This window comes from Megascapheus bottae, chromosome 6 (assembly GCF_031878675.1).
Source record: "Megascapheus bottae isolate mThoBot1 chromosome 6, mThoBot2.hap1, whole genome shotgun sequence".
In the NCBI taxonomy this organism is placed as follows: Eukaryota; Metazoa; Chordata; class Mammalia; order Rodentia; family Geomyidae; genus Megascapheus; species Megascapheus bottae.
Genome location: NC_143514.1, coordinates 78,743,338 through 78,767,441, shown reverse-complemented (window position 1 = coordinate 78,767,441; position 24,104 = coordinate 78,743,338). Strand labels below are relative to the sequence as shown.

Genomic DNA, 24,104 nt, shown 5'->3' with positions numbered 1-24,104 from the left:
CCTATAACATATACATGTGTCTCAGAGCTGACAAACCAACTCAGTGGTTTCTCCCACAGATTTGCACAGGGCTCAGACTAGGAACCACTGCATTTGTAACTTTCAACACATCTGTAACTTGTAACAGCACAAGAGCCACACAGTAATCCTCAAAACCCAGGCTGTAATTAATTAGATCGCTGGACTCAAAAAAGACTTAATACTTATGAGCTGTATTGTCTTGGGTAACTCATTCTACGGGACACCTACAAAGCGCTTACAGGTTCTTCCCAGCCTTTGTCCTAGGTGCTAGGAAGAAATACACAATGCAGTCTCTGCTGTCATGTGACTGACAGACAGCTCTGAGCCAGTGTCCTCATCCAGGAAATGGGAACAATGAGAGCATCTTCTCCACACACACACACACACACACACACACACACACACACACACACACACACACACGCACGCACGCACGAACGCACGCACTCATGCACAAATATGCTGGGAAAAACCAGGCAAAGTGGTCCACACAGAGTTTCAGGACAGCCACATTAGTTAGGTGCAAGCTGCTGTCACTTCTCAGCCATCCTTATCACAGAGCTACAGCAAACTACTAAAATCAATCCAAGCTCAAAATAAGGTTCCACAGATCTCCAGATCTGGCCTCAGCCTTGTACAAAATTTATTCTAAGAAACTGTGAGAAAACAGAACATTCTCAAGACTTTTGTAAAAAGATAGTAAACTATTTCTCACAGAATATTTTAAAAACTGTAAGTGGAAAAATATTGAGAGGCTCTGTGCCCACCACTGACTCACTGGCATAAGCAGGTCCTCATGTTATTTTTCTGAAATGGGGCACAGCACTCGAACAGAATGTACTGCAAATTTATTCTTTAACTAGGTTTTCAGAAACAACCCCACTCATTTCCCTCAATTTCATATAGAAAAATTAATGTATGATATATTTTATATAAGCTCACCTAATCATTTTTATTTGTTCCTAAACAGAACACTTTTTAATAAAAGAGGTTTTGATCTGGGGAAAAATTATGTGAAAACTGCTCTTTAAAAATTAACTTTTGGGCCAGGAGTTTGGCCTAGTGGTAAGAGTGCTTGCCTAGCATGCATGAAGACCTGGATTCAATTCCTTGGTACCACATACATAGAAAAAAAGCTGGAAGTGATGCTGTGGCGCAAGTGGTAGAGTTCTGGCCTTGAGAAAGCCTAAGGACAGTGCTCAGGCCCTGAGTTCAAGGCCCAAGACTGGCAAAAAAAAGAATTAACTTTTGAAGATTGGGTGCCAGTGGCTCACACCTATAATCTTAGCTACTCAGGACGCTGAGATCTGAGGATCACAGTTCACAACTGGTCTGGGCACAAAAGTCCATGAGACTTTTACCTCCAATTAACCACCAGAAAACTGAAAGTGGCGCTGTGGCTCAAGAGGTAGAGGACTAGCATTAAACTGAAGAGCTCAGGGACAGGACCCAGGTCCAGAGTTTCAAGCCCCACAGCCAACTCCCATCTCCCTCTTGCAAAAAAAGTAAATAAAAATAACTTTTGCACTAGCCTTGAGAAAGCTCAAGGATAGTACCCAGGCTCTGAGTTCAAGCTCCACGACTGGGGGCTGGGACTCAAAACCGTAGAGAACTAGCCTTGTGGTAAAAAGAGCTCAGAGACATGTCCCAGCCTTCCTTCAAACCCTACAACTGACAAACTAAATAGATAACTTTTGCAAGCCAGACACTGGTGGCTCATGCCAATAATCCTAGGTACTCTAGAGGATGAAGTCTGAGGATCATGGGTTCAAAGACAGTCCAAGGCTAGAAAGCCCAGGTGCCTCTGGTCCAGCACAGCACGTCTGTACTTTATTTATCAGTCCTCAATGTGCATGATGAACTTTAAGGCACTGGTCTAGAGAGTATCTATCAAACTGCATCAAGGCAAGATGTGGAATGATATAATTAAGATAAACATTTTCCTTCTCAACAGTCAGAACAAGTTTTAGTCAGCTATCTGGAGGAGAGCATGTGGTGTTCAGGAGGCACAAACAACCCTCAGCGCTTTCTGCCCCACTCAGAGTAATTGGAGGTGTGCCGCACCTATGCCGTCCACGTTTCCCAGAAAGGAACAAAACCAGCACCATACCTGCAAAACGCAGGGGGGCATCTTTATCCAGGGCGATGAGGGGAGGATCGAGCAGCACCGTGTTGTCATTCTCCGTAACTATTCCGTGGTAGGTAGGTTCGAGCCACGGCTTATGCTTGTTAACTGTGTGAGAACAAAACAAAACACAGAATGACTGTTTTAAACTCTACTACCTTAGACACATAGGCAAATTGTTTTAGGGCCTGCTGGGATCATTGGCATGGAACAGAGAGCAACACTCCCCTCTGTGATGGAGCTGGGCATTTACCTGACTGCCGGAGCCAGCATCTGCCTCAGGCAGCCTTTTAAATAAAACATGCCATAACGATAGCCGGGGACTTGCAGTGAGTGACCACAATAAGACAAATAGGCATTTTTAATACACACAAACTCTGAATGTGCTGCTGTTTGTCATTTTTTTTTTTTTTTTTTTACCAGTCCTGGGGTTTGAACACGGCCTGAGCACTGTCCTTGGGCTTTCTCAAGGCTAGAGCTCTACCACTAGAGCCACAGCACCACTTCCTGCTTTTTCTATGTATGTGGTACTGAGGAATCAAACCCGGGCCTTTGTGCATGCTAGGCAAATACTCTACCACTAGGCCAAACTCCCGGCCCAATTCCTCATCTTTTAAAACTAAAGAACAGAAACTTTTTTTTTTTTTGTCAGCTGGGGGGCTTGGACTCTGGGCCTGGGTGCTGTCCCTGAGCTCTTCAGCTCAAGGCTCGCACCCTACCCCTGAGCCACAGTGCCACAGCACCAGCAAGAAGAAAAACTTGTTCTCAGATTGGAGACTAAGCCTCAGCTCAAAGAACCAGAATGTCAGCTCTGGTGAGCACTCTCTTCTTTACCAATAGGTAACTGCCTTCTCACAGTAGCCACCCAAGGCAGAAAGAGCCAAACTCTAATTTCAAAGCACAAACAAAAGTCAGGGCGTCAGTGGTTCAAGCCTGTAGTCCTAGCTACTCAGAAGGCTGAGATCTGAGGATCAAGGTTCAAAGCCAGCCCAGGCACAAAAGGACCTGAGACTCTTATCTCCAATTAACCTCTAGAAAATGGGAAGTGGGGCTTGGCTTAAGCGTAGGGTGGTAGCCTTGAGCTGAATAGCTCAGGGACAGTGCCCAGGCCAAGTTCAAGCCCCATGACCCACAATAAATAAATAAATACATTCATACATACATACATACCAAAATTAAAAAAATTTTAAAAACAAAACAAACCCCCGAACTATTACTCTGATTTACCATTAATAGCATTATTTGACTCTAATTTATTTTATACTTAAGATTATATTAATAAAATACCCAGTATAAGTAATGAAACTGTAGATTATTTCAATATATGAGTCCATAAAACTGACTTTAACTAAATGAATCCATTGCCTGATTTAACCTGTAAGGAATATAAAAACATTGGGCAGAGCAATCTGAAGCAAACACAATATGCAATCTGCCACCTTACTGGAATACCAAAGACTGAAAATGGTTAGTGATTCCAGGGGGAAAATAACTTCATAGGTATATTCCATCACCTTTATCCACATCCCTAGTATTCTAATTTTATAATTCAAAGTTTCTAAACTGTTCCTTTAAGCAGCCTGTAGAATGAAAGGACCTGGCAAGTTCCAGACACTGAACTTTTCAATATTTAATGAATGATATTTTTAATATTTTATCACATTCAATCTGCATTATAAAACATTTATAGACACAAGTGACTGTTTCTGTAATCATCCCCCCAATCACTAATATAAGAGACTATTAGACCTTAAGTCTAGGAATGTACCACCTGTGTTCAAGTCTATACCAGATTCACCATTACATTCTAGACCATTAAGGCCAACTACATTTTGAATGTTAAAACACTAACTCAAAAATAACAGAGGAGGGCCGGGGGGGTTGGCCTAGTGGTAGAGTGCTTGCCTAGCATGCACGAAGACCTGGGTTCGATTCCTCAGTACCCCATACGTAGCAAAAAGCCAGAAGTGGTGCTGTGGCTCAAGTGGTAGAGCCCTAGCCTTGAGAAAATCCAGGGACAGTGCTCAGGCCCTGAGCCCAAGCCCAGGACTGGCAAAAACAACAACAAAAAAAAAAAAGAAAAGAGGAGCAAACAGGAAATGACTGGTTTTCTTATGGCTGTGGGAACTTTTAAACCTTAGAAATTGTCATTTAAAAAAATCAAGTCAGGAAGCTGCCAGTGGTTTACTCCTGCAATCCTAGTTATTCAAGAGGCTGAGATCTGAGAACAGAGGTTCAAAACCAGGTTGGGCAGGAAAGTCTATAAAACTCTTTATTTCCACTAAACTAACAAAAAAAGCCAGGAGTAGAGTGGTGGCTCAAGGTGGCAAAATGCTAGCCTTGAGCAAAGAAGCTCAGGGACAATGCCTAGGCCTTGATTTCAAACCCCAAACACACACACACACACACACACACACACACACACCCCACACCCTCTCACAAAGAAATATACATCAATTAACTTATTAACAGAATTGTCAAGTTATGCCTTCCCAGCATATCCAAACTCTGTGGGTTACACAAGGCTAATACCTGCTCAGTCACACAAGTCAGAGCCTCTGATAGACTGTTCACAGATGGTCAGATGTGAAACCAGGTGTAACGGGTGCCCTAATATTAACCATGTACTATAAACTCTTACCTTCTGATTTACTCACTTACAAATAAAAATCCACTCTTTCCTATTTACCAATAATACATCTGACAAATGCTTAATATCCAGTATCTACAGGGAACTCAAGAAACTAATCCCCCCCAAACCCAACAAACCATTCACTAAATGGGCAAGGGAACTAAAGAGAGACTTATCAGAAGAAGAGATTAAAATGGCAGAAAAGCATATGAGAAAATATTCCTCATTCATGGTCATAAAGGAAATGCAAATAAAAACAACCCTAAGATACCATCTTACCCCAATAAGAATGGCCAAGATTTTGAACTTAGACAATGACAGATGCTGGCGGGGTTGTAGAGAAAAAGGAACCCTACTACACTGTTGGTGGGATTGTAAACTAGTTCAGCCACTCTGGAAAGCAGTGTGGAGGCTTCTTAAAGAATTGAAAATTGACCTTCCCTACGATCCCGCCATACCACTTCTGGGCATCTACCCTGAACATCATAACCCAAGATATGATAAGGACACCTGCTCAGCTATGTTTATCTCTGCACTATTCATAATAGCCAGGCGATGGAAACAATCCAGATGCCCTACTGCATGCAGATGAATGGATACAGAAAATGTGATATGTATATATATATATATACACACACATATATATATACATATATATATATACACACACACACACACAATGGAATTCTTCATAGCCAACAGACAAGATAAAATAATGGCATTTGCAGGGAAGTGGATGATTCTAGAATGAATCATGTTGAGTGAGACAAGTCAAGACCAAAGGAACGAAAGGCGTACGGTATCCTTAATATGTGGCTATTAGATCCAAAAAGTAGAAGAGGGAGGACTCAATATTTGCATACCCAATGCTATGGACATGGTATTGGAAATATAAACACAACTACATAGACATAAAAACCTATAGACATAATGTTTTATTACATAGATTAATATGTATCTATGATATACAAACCCATAATTTTGATTATGTTCTAAAAACTAAGTAACAGTGATTGTATATAGAGATTCCCTTCTTGAATATTTGTTAAACATGTCATTTGAAATATGATGTAAAAAAAATCAATGTTAATAAATTCTTTAATAAAAAAAGACAAAACAAAAAAAACCCAAAAAACAAAAAAAACAAAAAATCTACTCTTTCCAAGTAAGAATTTGATGTGTACTTCATTTCAGATAACAGCAGTTGAATACTTCAAGAGTCTGTAGGCATTTCACCTACAAATCCAAGATGGCTGTTTTATTAAGATTTGACTTGCTGGGCATCAGTGGCTCATGCCTATAATCTTAGCTACTCAGGTACTAGAATTTGAGGATCATGTTTCAAAGCCAGCCAAGGCAAAAAGGTCCATGAAATTCTTCTTGTCTCCAATAAACTACTCAGAAAAAGCTGGGAGTGGCACATGCCTCAAGTGGTACAGTGCTAGCTTGGAGCACAAAGCGGCTCAAGGACAGCACTCAGGCCCTGAGTTCAAGCTCCAGGACCAGCAAAAAAAAAAAAAAAGACTAGACTTTTAAGCCAAGATCCAGTGACTCATGCCTTTAATACTAGCTACTCAGGAAGCTGAGATTTTATTTTTTTATTTTTTGTCAGTCGTGGGGATTGAATTCAGGGCCTGAGCACTGTCCTTGGACTTTTCTCAAGGCTAATGCTCTACCACTTGAGCCACAACACCACTCCCAGCTTTTTTCTATGTATGTGGTACCAAGGAATTGAACCTGGGTCTTCATGGGTGCTAGGCAAACACTCTACCACTAGGCCAAACTTCCGGCCCCAGGAAGCTGAGATTTTAATACTGCAGTACAAAGCCAGTTGGAACAGGAAAGTCCATGAGACTCTCACCTCCAATAATTATTCAGAAAAATTCAGAATTGGCACTCTAGCTCAAATGATAAGAGCACTAGCCTTGAGAACAGAGAGGCTCAGGGACAGAGCACAGGCCCTAAATTCAAGCCCCAGAAATGAAAAAAACAAATAACAAAAAAAACTTCTAACCCTGAGCCACCAGAAGAATTTGCAATTACAGATACTGCCACCAGGTGGCAATATATGCATTTGCTTATATGTTCCAAAGTACCATGAACTTGATTGATTTATATTGTGTGTGTGTCTGTTTATGCATATGTGTGTGCATGTGACTTGAACCTACAGCCTGGGCACTGTCCCTGAGCTTTTTTGCTCAAAGCTAGCATTCTACCACTTGAGCCACTATTCCACTTACAACTTTTTAGTGTTTAGGTGGATAAGAATCTCAGACTTTCTTGCCCAGGCTGGCACCAGCATCTGGCTCATGCTTTTTTTGTTTGTTTGCCATTCCTAGGGCTTGAACTCAGGGATTGGGCACTGTCCCTGAGTTTTTTTCTTTTTTTTTTGGTGGGTCATGGGGTGCTGGGTGCTGTCCCTGAGCTCCTCAGCTCAAGGCTACCGCCCTACCCCGAGCCAAGCCCCACTTCCCATTTTCTGGAGATAAGAGTCTCGGGTCCTTTTGTGCCTGGGCTGGCTTTGAACCTTGATCCTCAGACCTCAGCCTCCTGAGTAGTTAGGATTACAGGCGTGAGCCATAGTGCCCGGCTAGGAATGGCACTTCTATAAACCCTCCCTACTTGTCCTTTAGCTCATTCCTATGGGCCTGTCCCTGAGTTTCTTTTGCTCTAGGACAGCACTTGAGTCACAGTGCCACTTCGGCTTTTTGGGGGTTTTGCCAATTTGGGGCTTGAGCTCAGGGCCTGAGTACTGTCCTTGGTCTTTTTCAAGGCCAGAGCTCTACCATTTGAGCCACAGTACCACCTCCAGCTTTTTTCTATGTATGTGGTACCAAGGAATCAAACCCGGGTCTTCGTGCATGCTAGGCAAGCACTGTACCACTAGGCCAAACTCCTGGCCCCATTTCAGCTTTTTCTATAAGAATCAAGGGCTTCAAGCATGCTAAATAAGCACTTTACCATTAAGCCACATTCCCAGCCCTTAATTTTTTTTTAATCCTAGAGTTACTAAAGGGGAATTAGCAGCCCCTGTGATAAGGCAATATTAACAGAAATGTGTTACAAACTATGTTTAAAATCCAGTGAATCAGAGCCAGGCGGTAGCTTACACCTATAATCCTAGCTACTAAGGAGGCTGAGATCTGAGGATGGGGGTTCAAAGCCAGGCTGAGACTCTTCTCTCCAATTAACTAACTAGAAAATAGGAAGTGTGGCTATGATTCAAGGGGTAGGGCAGTAGCCTTGAACTGAAGAGCTCAAGGACAGCTCCCAGGTCCGGAGTTCAAGCCTATAACCCATAAAAAAAAAAAAAATCCAGTTTATCAGTCAGGCCCTGGTAGTTCACACCTGTAATTCTAGCTACTTAGGATCTCATGATCTTACACTCTTAAAATCTGAGGATCTCAGTTTGAAGCCAGAACTGGCACCCCCCTCCCCCCTCAAAAAATTCAATGAATTGAAGATGTCTTTTTTCTATTTAAAAAAAAAAAGAAAAAGGAATAGGCAAATGGTAGAGGTTGGTTGAATGCCTATGAATGCCTAGAAGAGCCCATATGATGAAGTCTTGGTTGCCAACCTGTGGTGCTATCAGGAGATATTGGAACCTTTTGGAAGTGAGGTCTAGAACAGTGTGAGTGCCGTTTATGGGGCTACAAGGGCCTAGGCTCCTTCCTGTTTCTTTGCTTCCCCAGCATCTTGAAGTGTGCAGCTTTCACTAAGTGCCTCTGCCACCATGTACTGTGCCACCACAGACCCAGAAACAATGAGTAAATCAACCCTGGAGATAGTGAGCCAAAATAAACTTTTCCTCCTTTAATTCTCTCAGGTATTTGTTATAACAATGGGAAGCGAACAGAATATTCACACAGCTTCAAAATGAAACAAGTTCTTATATGACAACCAGACCATGCCTGGTCCTAATCAGCGTAATGGTCAAGCCACTGTCTCAGTGTTTCCTAAACAGCTCTGTACATAAGGCAGGAGCCTGAGAAAATACCCATCCCATTAGGCCTCACCATTCCATAAAACCTTGTGACTGGAACAGAAGAACAAATGAAGGGTGGTAGAGAACAAAATGATGGGAGCAATTCACTCAGTGTGGGCCTCCAGTGAAGAGCTGGCACATTAGTCATACTGGAACACCACGCCTACCCCATGCCAGAAGGAAGAGGAGCTGCATCTTCCGCCCAGAGATTATAAAGCATGGCTACTCAGAACTTTATGGCCAAAAGTAATATGGATGCTGCACCCAAAGTCCAAGTGGAGAGCAAGTAGTTTTGCAGGAATGTAGGGCAGAACTAAAGTGTAAGCAGAGACCTCCAAACCTGTCTTCAAAAGGACCAGTGAAGTGTAACAACAGTATCTGAAACTAGCTCACATAAAGGTACATATCAGGCACAAAGGCAGAAGAGTATAGACGCCATATATATGGCAATGCCACAACAAATGTCTGGTTTTAAGACAGTTCAAAGGGGTAGCCAAACTTACAATTTAGGAAACCACTGTGAACACCCCTCCCCTATGCCATACTGATGTGATCTCTTAATTCTGTGGACAACAGTAACTATTCAGAGTTTTAAACCGAGACAGAGCAGAAAAAACGGGAACTTTAGAATCAGACAGAAAATGGCTACTGGGAAAATTCTGCTTCTACTTTATTCTGTGACTGAGTTTTGCATCCTCCTGACCTCCCACCCCTACAACCACAGGCTGGGGATGGAACACAGGCCCTTGCACATACTAGGCAAGCATAGGGAGCAGATTCATTCATTCATGCATTCATTCATGTACCAGTAATAGTGCCTGTTCTCTAGATCTCTTTTGGCTTCCAATGGGCAGCCTACTACTTGAACCACTTTTCTATTTCCTTCCTTCCATCCCTCCTTCCTTCTTTTTTGCTTGTTAATTGAAGACTATGAGTCTCAAATTTGTCTGCCTGGGCTGGCTTTGAGCCACCTGCAAGCCCAGCTACTCAGGAGGCTGAGATCTGAGGACTGTGGCTCAAAGACACAAAAGTATGGGCCAGAGTTTGGTCTAGTGGTAGAGTGCTTGCCTAGCATGTAGGAAGGCCCAAGTTTGATTCCTCGGTACCACATGCATAGAAAAAGCCAGAAGTGGTGCTGTGGCTCAAGTGGTAGAGAGAGCTCTAGCCTTGAGAAAGCTCGAGGACAGTGCTCAGGCCCTGAATTCAAGCCTCAGGACTGGCACCAACTTTCTTCTGGAGCCTTACTGGAAAGGCTATGCATAAGTGTAGTTCCCCACATGCCTGGAACATAGCAAGCTGTCAGCTAACATCTCGAAATAAATTCATTGCAAGTAAGTGCTATGTTTTAGAAATAACTGAGCTCCCAGAGTCATTCCCCACGATTATCTTCCAATTCCTATTTTCAAAGTAACAGCTCAAGACATTCTCCAGGCTAAAGCCCATAGGAGTCTTTATTTTATCCTCTTCACTCAGCAAAGGAAGAGAAAGAAACAGGATTTACAGTGACACTGCCAAGTGTAAACAAAAATCTGGCACTTTTAAGAAAAGGAATCTTTTGAATCAAGCAGTTTCACTGCAAGGGCATGTGAACGTACATACTCCTTTTTTAGCTGAGGTTACTCTGTAGTAGGTTTGCTACACAACATATTTTTAATGACTCTGAGCCAATTTCTTTATTTAGTGGAGTACTTCCAAATGTCTCCAGATGCTGTGGCACCAGTGTTAACACATGCACCTGATCTGATCTGAAGTGCTGGAAGGGTCAGCATGCATCAGATCCAGAGGATCAGGTTTCTCTACCTCACCGTGACCACCTTCTGGGACAGCTCACTTCTGGTATGTGGCCATGCCATGCCTTGCGGGAGGCTTTGCAGCACCTCTGGCTTCCAACCATTAAGACACCTAGCACCTCTCCCAGCAGGAACCTCCCAGTAGGGCCCTCACCCAGCAAAGACAAGCACAGTTGTCGCCACGCATTACCTATAATTTCCCTTGAGACTCACAGATGTGAATCCACATCATTAAGGAACTCCAATGTTTTCCACATTAAAATCACTATTGTACTTTAAAACTGCCAACTTTGCTGAGTGCTGGTGATTATGCCTATAATCCTATCTTACATCAACGTGAACTTAATTTTTAAAATAAAAAACATTCAATGTAAAAGTCCTTAAATTATGTAAGTATTAACTTGTTTTGATCTGTTGGGTCATGGGGCTTTAACTCTGGGCTTGGGCGCAGTCCCTGAGCTCTTCAGCTCCAGGCTAGCCACAGCATCCCTTCTACTTTTCTGGTGGTTAATTGGAGATAGAGAGTCTCATGGACTTGTGTGCCCGGGATGTCTTTGAACCCTGATCCTGAGATCTCAGCCTTCTGAGAAGCGAGGATTACAGGAGTGAGCCACCAGCGAGCACCTGGCTTGCATTACGTTTTTAGTAAAAAGTATAGTGAAATCTTTCTTATGTTTGCTCACCTTGCCCTTGAGCGCTTGCATAGGTGACATACCACAGTACATGTGACAGTAGATGTTAAGCATCTCATTTTCTACAGGATGAGGAGGTTTCAGCAGATCAGACCTAGATCCTGCCTCTGGAGGTGAGTTCATGCAACCAGCCAGCTCTGAAGCTACCCAGGTCCCTCGTGTCAGGAGTATGACGTGCATAAGGGAGAGGCAGAAGATGAGCCTGATGGGGGAGTGGGATGAAGCAAAACCCCTGCTTGTTCCTAAGCAAATCTCATCCAGACTGCAAAGGAGGGTGAGAAAGAAGAAGAAAGGAAGTGTCCCACCTAGCGTGAACTTGAGAGAAGACTGTTCCTTCCTTGGGCATCCCTTCATAGAGTGACACGGGTCAGAAAGAAGGAATCAGAGCAAAAGAAACTCCAGGGGAAGATGAGAACAGCGAGAGCTGATCTAAGACTTCAGTGTAGAGTGCAGGCTTCTACTGCATGGCTGATGGGAAGCTGACCCCAACAGACTTAAAGTCAAAGAGAGACGACAGACATGGAAGGGCTGCTATGGTTTTAGCATGTTCCCCAAAGTTCCTATGTTAAAAATCTGATCCCCGGCCAGGAGTTTGGCCTAGTGGTTAAAGTGCTTGCCTAGCATGCACGAAGACCTGGGTTCGATTCCTCGGTACCACATACATAGAAAAAAGCCAGAAGTGGTGCTGAGGCTCAAGTGGTAGAGCTCTAACCTTGAAAAAATCCAAGGACAGTGCTCACGCCCTGAGCTCAAGCCCAGGACTGGCAAAAAATAAATAAATAAATAAATAAATAAAATAAAATAAAAATCTGATCCCCCAAATTCATATACTGATGGAACCTGGAAGTAGCATTTTGGAAGGAGGTTAGGGTCCCTGTGAAGGCATTAGTGGCTTGATGAGAAAAAGGAAGAACTCTGGCAGCAGGTTTGCTCTGCCTTCCATTCATGCCTTCTGCCATGCCCTCATTGCCAGGTACCAAAGGCTCACGCCTGTAATCCTAGCTACTCGGGAGGCTGAGAGCTGAGGATCATGGTTCAAAGCCAGAAAACTTTGTGACACTCAGACTGGAAGTTTGGCCTAGTGGTAGAGTGCTTGCCTAGCATCCACAAGACCTGGGTTTGATTCCTCAGTACTGCATACATAGAAAGAAGCCAGAAGTGGTGCTGTGGCTCAAGTGGCAGAGCTCTAGCCTCGAGAAAACCCAGGGACAGTGCTCAGACCCTGAGCCCAAGCCCAGGACTGACCAAAAAAAACCAAAACAAAACAAAAAACCAAACCTTTGTGACACTCTTATTTCCAATAAGCTACTCAAAAAAGCTGGAAGTGGCTCTGTGGCTCAAGTAGTAGAATCCTAGTGTTCAGCTTGAGCGAAAAAAAAAAGAAGCCCAGGAACAGTACACAGGTCCAGAGTTCAAGCCCCAGAACTGGGGGGGGAGGAGGAAAAGAAGGAGGAGAAAGGAAGGAAGGAAGGAAGGAAGGAAGGAAGGAAGGAAAAGAAAGACAGACAGAGACAGACAGACAGTTGAAGACAATGAAGAAGGCAGTAGCAGCAGCCCTCACCACATGCTAAACTTAATGCTAAACTTTCTAGCTTAAATTTCTCTAGGAAATAAATTTCTTTTGTTTATAAATGATTCAGTTTGGAGCAGAGCAAGGTGGCTCACACCTGTAATCCTAGCTTACTCAGGAGGCTGAGATTTGAGGATTGAGATTCAAAGCCAGCCCAGGCAAAAAGGAACCTGAGACTCTTATCTCCAATTAACCTCTAGAAAACAAGAAGTGGGGCCTGGCTCAAGGATAGGGCAACAGCCTTGAGCTGAAGAGCTCAGGGATAACACCCAGGCCAAGTTCAAGCCCTATGACCCACAGAAAGGAAGGAAGAAAGAAAGAGAGAGAGAGAGAGAGAGAGAGAGAGAGAGAGAGAGAGAGAGAGAGAGAGAGAGAGAGAGACAGACAGAGACAGAGACAGAGAGAGAGACAGAGAGAGAGACAGAGAGAGAGACAGAGACATTGATTCTTCCTACCCCCTTTTTTTTGGTGCCAGTCCTGGGGCAACTGTCCTTGGGCTTTCTCAAGGCTAGTGCTCTACCACTGGAGCCAAAACACCACTTCCAGCTTATTTCTTTGTATGTGGTACCGAGGAATCGAACCCAGGTTTTCACGCATGCTAGGCAAGCATTCTACCACTAGGCCAAACTCCCAGCCCTCTTCTAGCCTTTTATCCAAACAGTTATCTACCTATCCACTGTTACTGAGTCCAAGGTAGTCTTCTAGGTACTAAGGAAACCCAGGTGAGTAAAACAGCCCTGGCCCTCATAGATCATGTTACACTATATGATATGCTATGTCATGTTGAAATAAAATTTCAATTTGGGGCTGAGCTTTGCATGCCCTGGATTTGATTACCAACATCCTACCCTTACCCTGCCATTGCTAAGAAAGAAATCAACTTGAATCACATTCTGTAAAATAATTCTTAGGAAGCAAAATCATACTTTCTCTCTTTGAAAGCTTCAAATGAGCCTTCTAATTTTTAAGGGTATAGTTCAATGATATTAAGTATATTATTGTGCAATCATCATCATCTCCAGAACTCTTTTCATCTTGCAAAAACAAAATTCTGGAGCTGGGGTATGGTTCAAATAGTGGAGCACCTGAGATCCTGAGTTCAAATATTACTACTATTCAAAAACAAAAAACCTGAAATTCTGTATCGATTAACAATTTCTTATTCTTCCAACCCTTAACAACTCTGTTTCTTTTGATTATGTATTTATGGTTGGTTTTTAATTAGGTTTTTAATATGTAACCCAGAATGCCCTCAAATTTGCTATAGTATATAGCCCAGGCTAGCCTTCAATTATAATCCTCCTGTCTCTGACTCTTGAGTACTGGAATTACAGGCCCCTATTCAACTTTGTCTCCATACGCCTCATACAAATGGAATTATACTATTACGGATTTATCCTATTGTGACAGGTTTATTTCACCAACACAGACCTATCAGAATCTTTTTATTTATCAGAATGTTTTTCCTTTTTGAGCTATATCATATTCCATTATAATTACTACTCATTCAAGGATAGGTACGTGTGTCAACCTTTTAGTGACTGTGAATGATGCTGCTATGAATATGGGCATACAAATAGCTCCTCAAGACCCTATCCTGCCTTCAATTCTTCTGTACATTTACTCACCAGAATTGCATTGCTGGATCATACAGTAATTCTAACTTTAAGTTGCTCTAGTCTACTTACTTTTAGATTTTTTTGGTGGGGAGCAGAAAGGCTCACCATTCTTGAAAGTACTACAATGAGTATAGTGGACAGAAAAAAGTTCCATTCCATTTGTTTCATCCGAAAATCCACTTATTACTATACTGTCCTCAGATACAGTATATAACAGATATTAAACCAATAAGAACAGACACCACAGCTTCCCTGATCTTAGCCAAAAGACAGAGAAGTTATATTTCTAGATTTTTTTAAGATGAAGTCTAATTATGTAGTCCTGGCTGACCTCAAATTCCTCTGCTCCTGTCTACCAACTGTTAGGTTACAGGCATGAATCACCATGACCAGCTTTTTAGTCTTAATTTTTTATGAACTGTCACAGTGGTTCCCATAATGACTGGGCCATTTTATATTCTCCCCAACAGTGTACACAAGGGTTTCAGTGTCTTCACATCCTAACAATATCCCTTTTGTTTTTTGATTATAGTCATCCTGATGGTGACCAAGTAAGTTTTATAACAAGTCATCTTATCATTTTATCACATAATATAAAAATACTGTGTGAATAGAACAAGAGTCAAAAGTAGAAAAAGTAAACTAAGCACCCCATGAGCCCATCACTCAACCACTCTAATACACTCCTCTAGACTTTTTTTTCTTTTTGCCAGCGCTTAGGCTTGAACTCAAGGCCTGAGCACTATCCTTGGGCTTTCCTTAAGGCTAGTGCTCTACCACTCGGGCCACAGCACCAATTCCGGCTTTTTCTGTATATGTGTACCAAGGAATCAAAACGCAGGTCTTTGTGCATGCTAGGCAAGCACTCTACCACTAGGCTAAACTAGGCCAAGAATGTGAGACTCTTATCTCCAATTAACTTCTAGAAAACAGGAAGTGGGGCTTGGCTCAAGGGTAGGGCAGTAGTCTTGAACTGAAGAGCTCAGGGACAACACCCAGGCCCAGGGGTTGGGCAGTAGCCTTTAGCTGAAAAGCTCAGGGACAGCACCTAAGCCCAGAGTTCAAGCCCTATGAGTCCCCCCAAACACACACAAAGGATTGGCCTCTTCCCTCTAGGCCCAATCTTTTTTATGTATCTAAAGATGGAATATGAAGGATTGAGTTCTGTCTTATCCCCCAAGGTCAAGCAAAGCACCAGGTGCATGCCCCTGTGCTTGTCTGCAGGCAGGTCATTCTGATCCTGGTCCTCAGGGGATAACAGCACCCAAACCCAAGAAGGAGCATTCCATTGTGAGCCTGGCCAAGGACACTGCCCTGGGCCTCTAAGAGACCACCACCATCTCTAATTCTTGCTTTCTTATTAAGCCCTATATAAACCTGCCCCAAAATCCAGTCCCTAGCACAACCTCCAATCCCATGGGAAGGTCTGTGCATCTCGCAATTCCTTAATAAATAGTCCTCCCCTGTTGAGGATAGAATCTGGCTATTCCCTTTCCATTCTCCTCCATTCTCCTTACAATATCCCAAACCTAAAACACAAATGCAGTACCTGAAAGTTCATCACTTACGTACCAGGACCTCCTAAAACCAAATTCATGTAACCTTTTTCTCTAGAAAAACCTAACAAAGGGCTGGAAGTTTGGCCTAGTGGTAGAGTGCTTGCCTAGCATGCACGAAGACCCGGGTTCGATTCCTGGGTACCACATACATAGAAAAAAGCTGGAAGTGGTGCTGAGGCTTAAGTGGTAGAGCTCTAGCCTTGAGAAAATCCAAGGACAGTGCTCAGGCCCTGAGGCTCAAGCCCAGGACTGGCAAAAAAAAAAAAAAAAAAAAGAAAAGAAAAGAAAAACCTAACAAAGCTATCAACATTGCCAACCTCCAAATATGCAAGCACAAAAATGGTTTATGAGACTTCTGACCCCTGCAAAATCCAGTTCTGGTGGAAAAAAGAATGTACAGCAAAATCTACTAAGTGGTCTAAGAAACTGACATCGCCATCTTGTACCTCCATGTACCTGAAAATCCAACTGCAAAAAATGAGCAGAAAATAAATGCTCTCAAATCTGTATTTAATGAAAATGGCATTACGATACTTTGGAAAATTAAATGTTACCTTTTATGATAACCTAACGTAAGAGGTTAATGAAGAGCCCCTTTCACTGAAAACTTTTTGTTGTTCATGATGAAATGCAGGGCCTCCTTGTATTATCCCAGGAAAGAAACCAGGAAGAAATACAAGTAAGAAAAGCCTGTGGTTGCACTTTTCAAAGGGTGTGACTAGTAGCACAGAAAGGCTGACCGTAACAAAGAGTTCTTCTGAAGGAACTTAGCTTGAATAGGAGGGAGTTCACATGACATTCTGGGTATCACTTCCCTGCTCAGCTATGGATGAGCATCTTGTTACACCATGAACACTCTGTCCTGAGAAAGATGAAAAGGAAGCTAGCAAGATGGGCAGGTAGAATGGATGGATGAGAAATTACAAAGGTTTCTTGGCTTTGTTTTTGAGATAGGGTCTCATTTTATGACCCTCCTGGCTTAGCCACCTGGAGTAACTGGGGCAACAAGCAGGCAACAACATAGCCAGTAAGATTTCCTTGGGTGAACAAGTTCCAGGTGCCTCCCACTGAAGGAACACATTTACCAGATACAGCACTGGAACTGAGCCATTAGGATGTTAGCATTTTATTCACTTTTATCAGGAAATACTGTAAAGGAGTCTCCAAGAACACATTTTTCTTTTAATGTTTACATTGTGCTAGGGCTGTGGGTCACTGATAGAGCATAGTGTTTAGTAGCATAGGTGAGGCTCTGCATTTCATCTCCACCAACTAACCTCCATCCCCCCACCCATGCAAAAAAAAAAGAAAGAATAGTTTACACCAAAAGAGCTATTCTTCAATTCTTCCATAAAAGATTAGCATTTAATTTTTCAAGACACATTTATATAATTTCCACAAACCTTTCTAGAAACATATAAGAGGGACAGTAAGGCTGGGAGTTTGGCCTAGTGGGAGAGTGCTTGCCTAGCATGCACAAAGACGGGGGTTCGATTCCTTGATACCACACACATAGAAAAGCTGGAAGTGATGCTGTGGCTCGAGTGGTACTAGCCTTGAAGAAAGCCCAAGGACGGTGCTCAGGCTCTGAGTTCAAGCCCCAGGACTGGCAAAAAAAAAAGTGATAGTAAGCACAAACATTAATTTGTTTTCCAATTTTTTCTCCCTCAATAAGACTCACCTCATAAAACTCACAGGCACCGACCCAGAACACAGTAAGCAGGTATGGTAATATCTGCATCCCATATTTACTGTCTCCTGAGTGTCACACACAACTACTGCATGTGCAGAGGCCTCTCTTTAATGTCACAAGTGTGATGTAGTAGTCATTGTAGCATAGAAGCCTTAACCTCAGCAATAAGATTTCTGCTGGTAAAAGCTCTTGCCCAGACCAGTATCTGTTGCTCAGTAGGACAGCACTTGCCTGGCTGAAGACTCTGTGTTCCATCTCTAGTACCACAAAAATGAAATAAAAACAAAAAAAAATCCTAGCACAATCTCCTCAAAATATTAACCGCCAAGAACCCAGGAAAGGCCTCCTTAAATGTTCATGAACAAGATCCTCCTAATCAATTCAGCTGTAGAAACGGGATCAGGTGAAGGTGCTCCTAGGGTCACAGAATTTCTTTCGGTCTTCGAAATTAATGCCCAACAGCTGTCCTGATCCCCTGACCAGAGACATAGATCCACAGAGGCACAGAAGCCACATCCTTAGCTACACTGTCCCTGGGAACAGAATATGCAGAAGCAATGCACAGGCAGTGCTTGGTGTTTGTTCAAGGTGGGTGAGCAGCAGGATGAGAGCAGGAGTTCCTATAAAAATGTTTTCCAAGCTCTGCAGCCTCTGGCAGTGGCCATTCACATAAACGAAGGTTGAGTAAGTGGTATTTCTGGACTTGTGAGAAGGCGAGGATGGGAGAGATGGAAAAATTGCCCAGGTGTTGCTAAAGAGAGTTAGCAGAGGTGGGAAACTAGAAAATGTGAGCAGCCAGCACCTCCTGGGCCCCAGCCCAGAGGCTGAAGTAGCAGGCCTGACCCATGCTGAAAGGTTTGGATGGAACATTCTCTAGGAGACTGTGACGCATTCTCTAACAGAGAACCACTGTGTCACAGAAAGCCCAGGAGCGGAGGCCATCTGAGGTGTTCATTTAAGAGAAGTGATGTTTCTTGGAATTCCTGGGCCATTCTCACTTATACTCTCTTAAATATCTGGTGTGTTCTCCAAACCATTCCCTCTTTCTCGGGGGAAGGGTTGTTTTGTTTTTTTTTTTCCTGTCCTGGGGCTTGAACTCAGGGTCTGGGCAGTGTCCTTGGACTTTCTCAAGGTTATAGCTCTACCACCTGAGCCACAGCACCACGTCCAGCTTTTTCTATGTATGTGGTACACTGAGGAATCAAACCTGGGTCTTTGTGCATGCTAGGCAAGCACTCTACCACTAGGCCAAACTCCCATACTCTTCTTGATACTTGTCAATGCACCAGCTACAACTGCTGGCTCCTTGCTTTTGCTTTAGCTGAGAGTCTGCCTTGGGCAAAGTCATCTCGTGTGAGTTACCCATCTGCATTATAAAGTAACCATTTTCCACAGACTGGCTGATGCAGATCTGTGCAGGGCACCTTCAGTTTCACCCACTGCCTGCCCTGCTCTTCCTGCTGTTCCCGGGTGCCTAGAGACAAGCCATGATTTCCATCACAGACCCCTCCTTTTGACAGTCAGTACAGGCTTCCACATGTTCCTGACTACTTCCTCAGCATGAATTCAAAAACCGTTACCTGCTACTACTCCTACCTCCTACTGCCTTGCTAACACTGACCAGTCTCAGACACTAATTGAGTTGGATGCTAAGGATAATGGATTAAGCAAAATGCTGAGGTGTACACATTCACTTATCAATGAATGCCTACAATAACAATCAGAAATCTAATCAATTAAGAAAGCACATGCACTATGATTTCTTTAAATGTACCATTTTTTAATGTTATCAGAAAATACAGGCCTGGCTTGACCTTTTCTTTCTTCTTTATCATTATCATATTTTTCTTAAATTTAAATTATAACAGAATAGTCTAGCAATAATTCCAAGTCCTGTATGAAAAGTTTTGTCTCCTGACCTTCATAAACAATAGAAAACTTTATCAAAAATAGGTCAAGAAAGGTTACACAGTATTTAAGACCTATTGACATTCATTATTTTTACCAGCTACTTATTCAAAGTGCCACCATAACTATGACTGCCTAATACATTTATAAAAGCGAGTCAAAAAAATCAGGATTCTGAGCTTCACTTTTTTTTTCTCCTTTGTTATTTATGCTCCTACAATACTAAGGTTTTGAGATTAATGCTATAAAACAAGTGTAAGATTTTTAAGACAAAAACAGAAAACAAACTCACTCAATCATACTTTATCACTGAGTCAAGAAGCACGTTTATTTTTACAAGACAGTGCAGAATCTATACAACGAGAGAATTAAAATCTAAGATGGTAAGAATCTATACAACAATGAGAGAATTAAAATCTAAGATGGTGAAAAACACGAAGCAGAGACAAAGATGCACTTTGCTAAGTTATTTTGGGTGTTCCAAATGCCAGGACACCAAGAAAGCCTATAGATAGCACTGCCAACCTACACTATGGTTCATCTGCAAGGATCATGTGAAGCACATAGACTTGAATTTGCAAAATGGGAAGGAGAAGGACGTGCAATACATTTTTGACAAAGTATAGTGAAGGTGTAGGTTGGTTTCTGTGCCTTTGGAGGAGGAGGGGAAATGGCAAGAGCCAGTGACATGATTCACATGAATGAGTTATCTAAACACTTTTACTTTTAAGAGGTTCACTAGGAAAGTCAAGGGAAAGCAAGACAAACAATGTCAGCTATAATTTACTTAATCCCAAGCATATACTTCACTCACACAACTCATTTATGTCTCTGGACATGGTCGTCCCTATGGCAGGCATTTGACAAGGCATCTTCTCATGTGCTGTGACAGGATGTGACAGGATGGCAGAGAGAAACTAGACAAAGGAAAGGCTCTGTGGTTACCATTGGTTGCTACCAACTCAAAGGGGCTCTGAACACTCTGAGACCTAGAGGGTCATGCCTGCAATCTTAGCTACTCAGGAGGCAAAGATCTGGAGGATTGCAGTTCAAGCTATCCTGGGCAGAAATGTCTGAGACACCTGCAACCCCCATCTCCAAAATAAGCAGCAAAGAATCAGGATGGAGGCATGGCTCAAGTGCTATAATACCTGCTCAGCAAGCAGGCCAAGTAAGCAGGAGGCTCCAAGTTCCACAAAGAACAATAAACCCCTAGAAACCAGGAACAGTATGGCCACCTTTCAAAGGCTTCATACTTGCTTGGCTCTCTTCAACCATTGTCAAACAAGAATGACGTCAAGGCAGGATGAACAGATGGAATGTGGAATGAGGATGTGAAACTAATCAACAAAATGCAGTGGAGGGCCAAAGCCACTAAGGGAAATGTAGTGAAGAAAATGGAAAAGCTTGCATTGAGCAAAACAGCAAGTTTAGAGATAAAAAAAAGTGTTGTTACATTTCAACAGGAGTGTGACTTGAGTAAAGAAAGCCAGCGGGACAGGCTGGGAAAATTAGGTGTGGGAGGACTATCCGCCTATCACTCCACCACTGTGACAACTTCTATTAAACCCTCAGCCAAAGAGGTAACAGCTACATTGTAGAGGAATCATCCCGGAGGCCAGAGGAACTCTTGGAAACAAAGCCACAAGAAGAACAGCTCAAGGTCTGAGGAAGGCTAGCTTGGAAATGTGAAAAGCTCTGGGAGGGAAGAGGACAACAAGTTAGCTCACTTTGCTGATAGGAATGTAAAATGTTTCTGGCAGCTGGCTCTGAGTTCTTCAATAAACTAAGCAGATAAGTAATCCCAGTCTTAGGAATATAGTATACCAAAAAGAAGTGAAAACAAGCAGTCAAATACTTATATGTGAATGTTCACAACAGCACTATTCAAAATACCAGTAAATAAAATGAACCCAAGTTGAACAACAGTAGGTAAATGGAAAAGCAATGTGTAGTAGAATTATACAGGAGAACCACAATAAGAATGAAGTACTGACAGCTACAATACAAGGAACCCTGAAAACCTTATGCTAAACTGGGTGCTGGAGGCTCATGCCTATAATCCTAGAAACTTAGAAGGCTAAGATCTGAGGATCCGGGTTCAAAGCCAGTCCAGGCAGGAAAGTCCATGAGAGTCATCTCCAATAAATCACCAGAAAACAGAAGTGGTACTGTGGCTCAAAGTGGTAGAGTGCTAGACCTGAGCAAGAAAGCTCAGGGACAGCGCCCAGTCCCTGAGTTTAAGCCTTACAACCAACAAAAACAAAATAACAACAAAAACCTTATGCTAGGTCAAAGAAGCCAGATCATAACAGATCACATATTGTATGATCCCATTTATATGAAATACTCAGAATCAGCACAGAGAGAGAGGAAGAGACTGGGGAGAAAGAAGAAGGGTCAATGAAAGCAGGTTTGAGACCAGCAGGGGCAAAAAAAAAAAAAGGCAAGGTCCCATCTCATTCCATAAGTGTGGTGGTATACATGGGCCATCCCAGCTACCAGGAGTCACAGATATAAAGGATAGCACACAAGAAAAGGACCTGTCACAAGAAAACGCAAGATTCAACCCAAAAAAATAAGCCAATAATGGGCTTACAGATATGGCTCAAAGTGGTACAGTAAATGCCTAACATAACATCAGCAAATGACATACTTCTCAGAATGTATCACATCACCAAACCATGTATGATTATATTAAAAAGGAAAGATCTCAGGGCCAATGCACAAGCCTGAATTACAGCCACTTGGGAGTCCAAGAAGTCAACATACAAAGATGTAGCTGGCACTGGAAGCTCATACTGTAATCCTAAATACTTAGGAGGCCAGCAGGAAAGTCCATGGGACTCTTATCTCCAATTAAACACCAGGAAGACAGAAATGAAGATGTGCCTCAAGAAAAAAACAAAACAAAACAAAAAAAAAAAAAACAACTGCTTAGTGCCCAGGTCCTGAATTCAAGCTCCAAGACTGGCATTTAAAAAAAAAAAAATCAAAGGGCCAAAAAAAATCTACACAATCAAAAACTGAGTCGAGGCCAGGAAAGTAGTCTAGTGGTAGAGTGCTTGCCTAGCATTCACGAAGACTCAGGTTCCAGTCCTCGGTACCACATACATAGAAAAAAGCCAGAAATGGTACTGTGGCTCAAGTGATAGAGCTCTAGCCTTGAGAAAGCTCAAGCTCAGGCCCTGAGCTCAAGCCCAGGACTGACAAAAATAAATAAATAAATAAATAAATAAATCTAAAATCAGTCATTTAAGCTTCAAGTTAGGAAAGAAATTACATTGAAAGTAAGTGAAAGAAACAGTAATAAAGGTTAAAGCAGATATTACTAAACAATTTTTAAAAATCTACACAATTAGCTGGTGTGCTGGCTCATGCCCGTAATCCTAGCTGCTCAGGAGATTGAGATCTGAAAAATGTGGTTCAAAGCTAGCCAGGCACAAAAGAACGTGAGACTCTTATCTCCAATTAATCACTAAAAAATGGGAAGTAGGGCTGTAGCTCCAGGGGTAGGGCAGTAGCCTTGAGCTGAAGAGCTCAGGGACAGCATCCAGGCCCAGAGTTCAAGCCCCATGACCCACCCCCCCCAAAAAAAAATCTACACAATTAAAAACTGAGTCGAGGCCAGGAAAGTAGTCTAGTGGTAGAGTGCTCACCTAGCATGCACGAAACCCTGGGTTCCTCAGTACCACATACTCAGAAAAAGCCAGAAGTGGTGCTATGGCTCAAGGGGTCAAGTGGTAGCCTAGAGCTGAAGAGCTCAGGGACAGTGCCCAGGCTCTGAGTTCAAACCCCAGGACCGGCAAAACACACACACACACACACACACACACACACACACACACACACACACACACACACACACACACACACACACACACACACACACACACACACACACACACCTCTGAATGAATGTGGCAGGACACATCTGTAATTACCAAATTCAAATGTCCAGCAAATAGAGGACAGAAGACCATGATTCTAAACCAGCCTGGGCTGTAGGAGAAAGAGAGAAGGGTAAAGGACAGATGTTAACTTGGTTTTTGTCTTTTGTTTCTGGTACCACGGTTTAAATACAGCCTTGTCTTAGTTCTACTTGCTTGCTTGGCTGCCCACTCTTACCATTTGACCCATGCCTCCTAGCCTTTTGCTGCTTATTTTATTTTTTTTTGTGGGTCCTGGGGCTTGTACTGGCCTGGATGCTGTCCCTGGGCTCTTCAGCTCAAGTCTACCACCCTACCCCTGGGCCTGGGTGTTGACCCTGAGCTCTTCAGCTCTAAGGCTACTGCCGTACACCCTTGAGCCAAACCCCACTTCCCTTTTCTAGAGGTTAATTGGAGATAAAAGTCTCAGGTCCTTTGTTGCCAGCTGGCTTTGAACCTTGCTCCTCAGATCTCAGCCTCCTGAGTAGCTAGGATTACAGGCGTGAGCCACTGTGCCCAGCTTTTGCTTGTTATTTTAGAAATGGAATCTCTTGAGCTTTTCTGCATGGACTGGCTTTGAA

At 42.8% G+C, this 24,104-nt stretch overlaps 1 protein-coding gene and 1 non-coding gene across 3 annotated transcripts in view; both read right to left on the bottom strand.

The window, feature by feature from the left end:
* Window positions 1–24,104, bottom strand: part of Clstn1 (calsyntenin 1) — a 70,156-nt gene that overhangs the window by 32,098 nt on the left and 13,954 nt on the right. For both annotated transcript variants that reach the window (XM_090335879.1, XM_090335880.1), the window contains exon 2: window positions 2,132–2,254. In XM_090335879.1, the coding sequence (XP_090192005.1) occupies window positions 2,132–2,254 (123 nt within the window). The remainder of the gene's footprint in view (window positions 1–2,131; window positions 2,255–24,104) is intronic.
* LOC150062542 (U2 spliceosomal RNA) lies at window positions 14,529–14,716 on the bottom strand. The gene has a single exon (XR_016536115.1). It is a non-coding gene; the product is annotated as a U2 spliceosomal RNA (small nuclear RNA).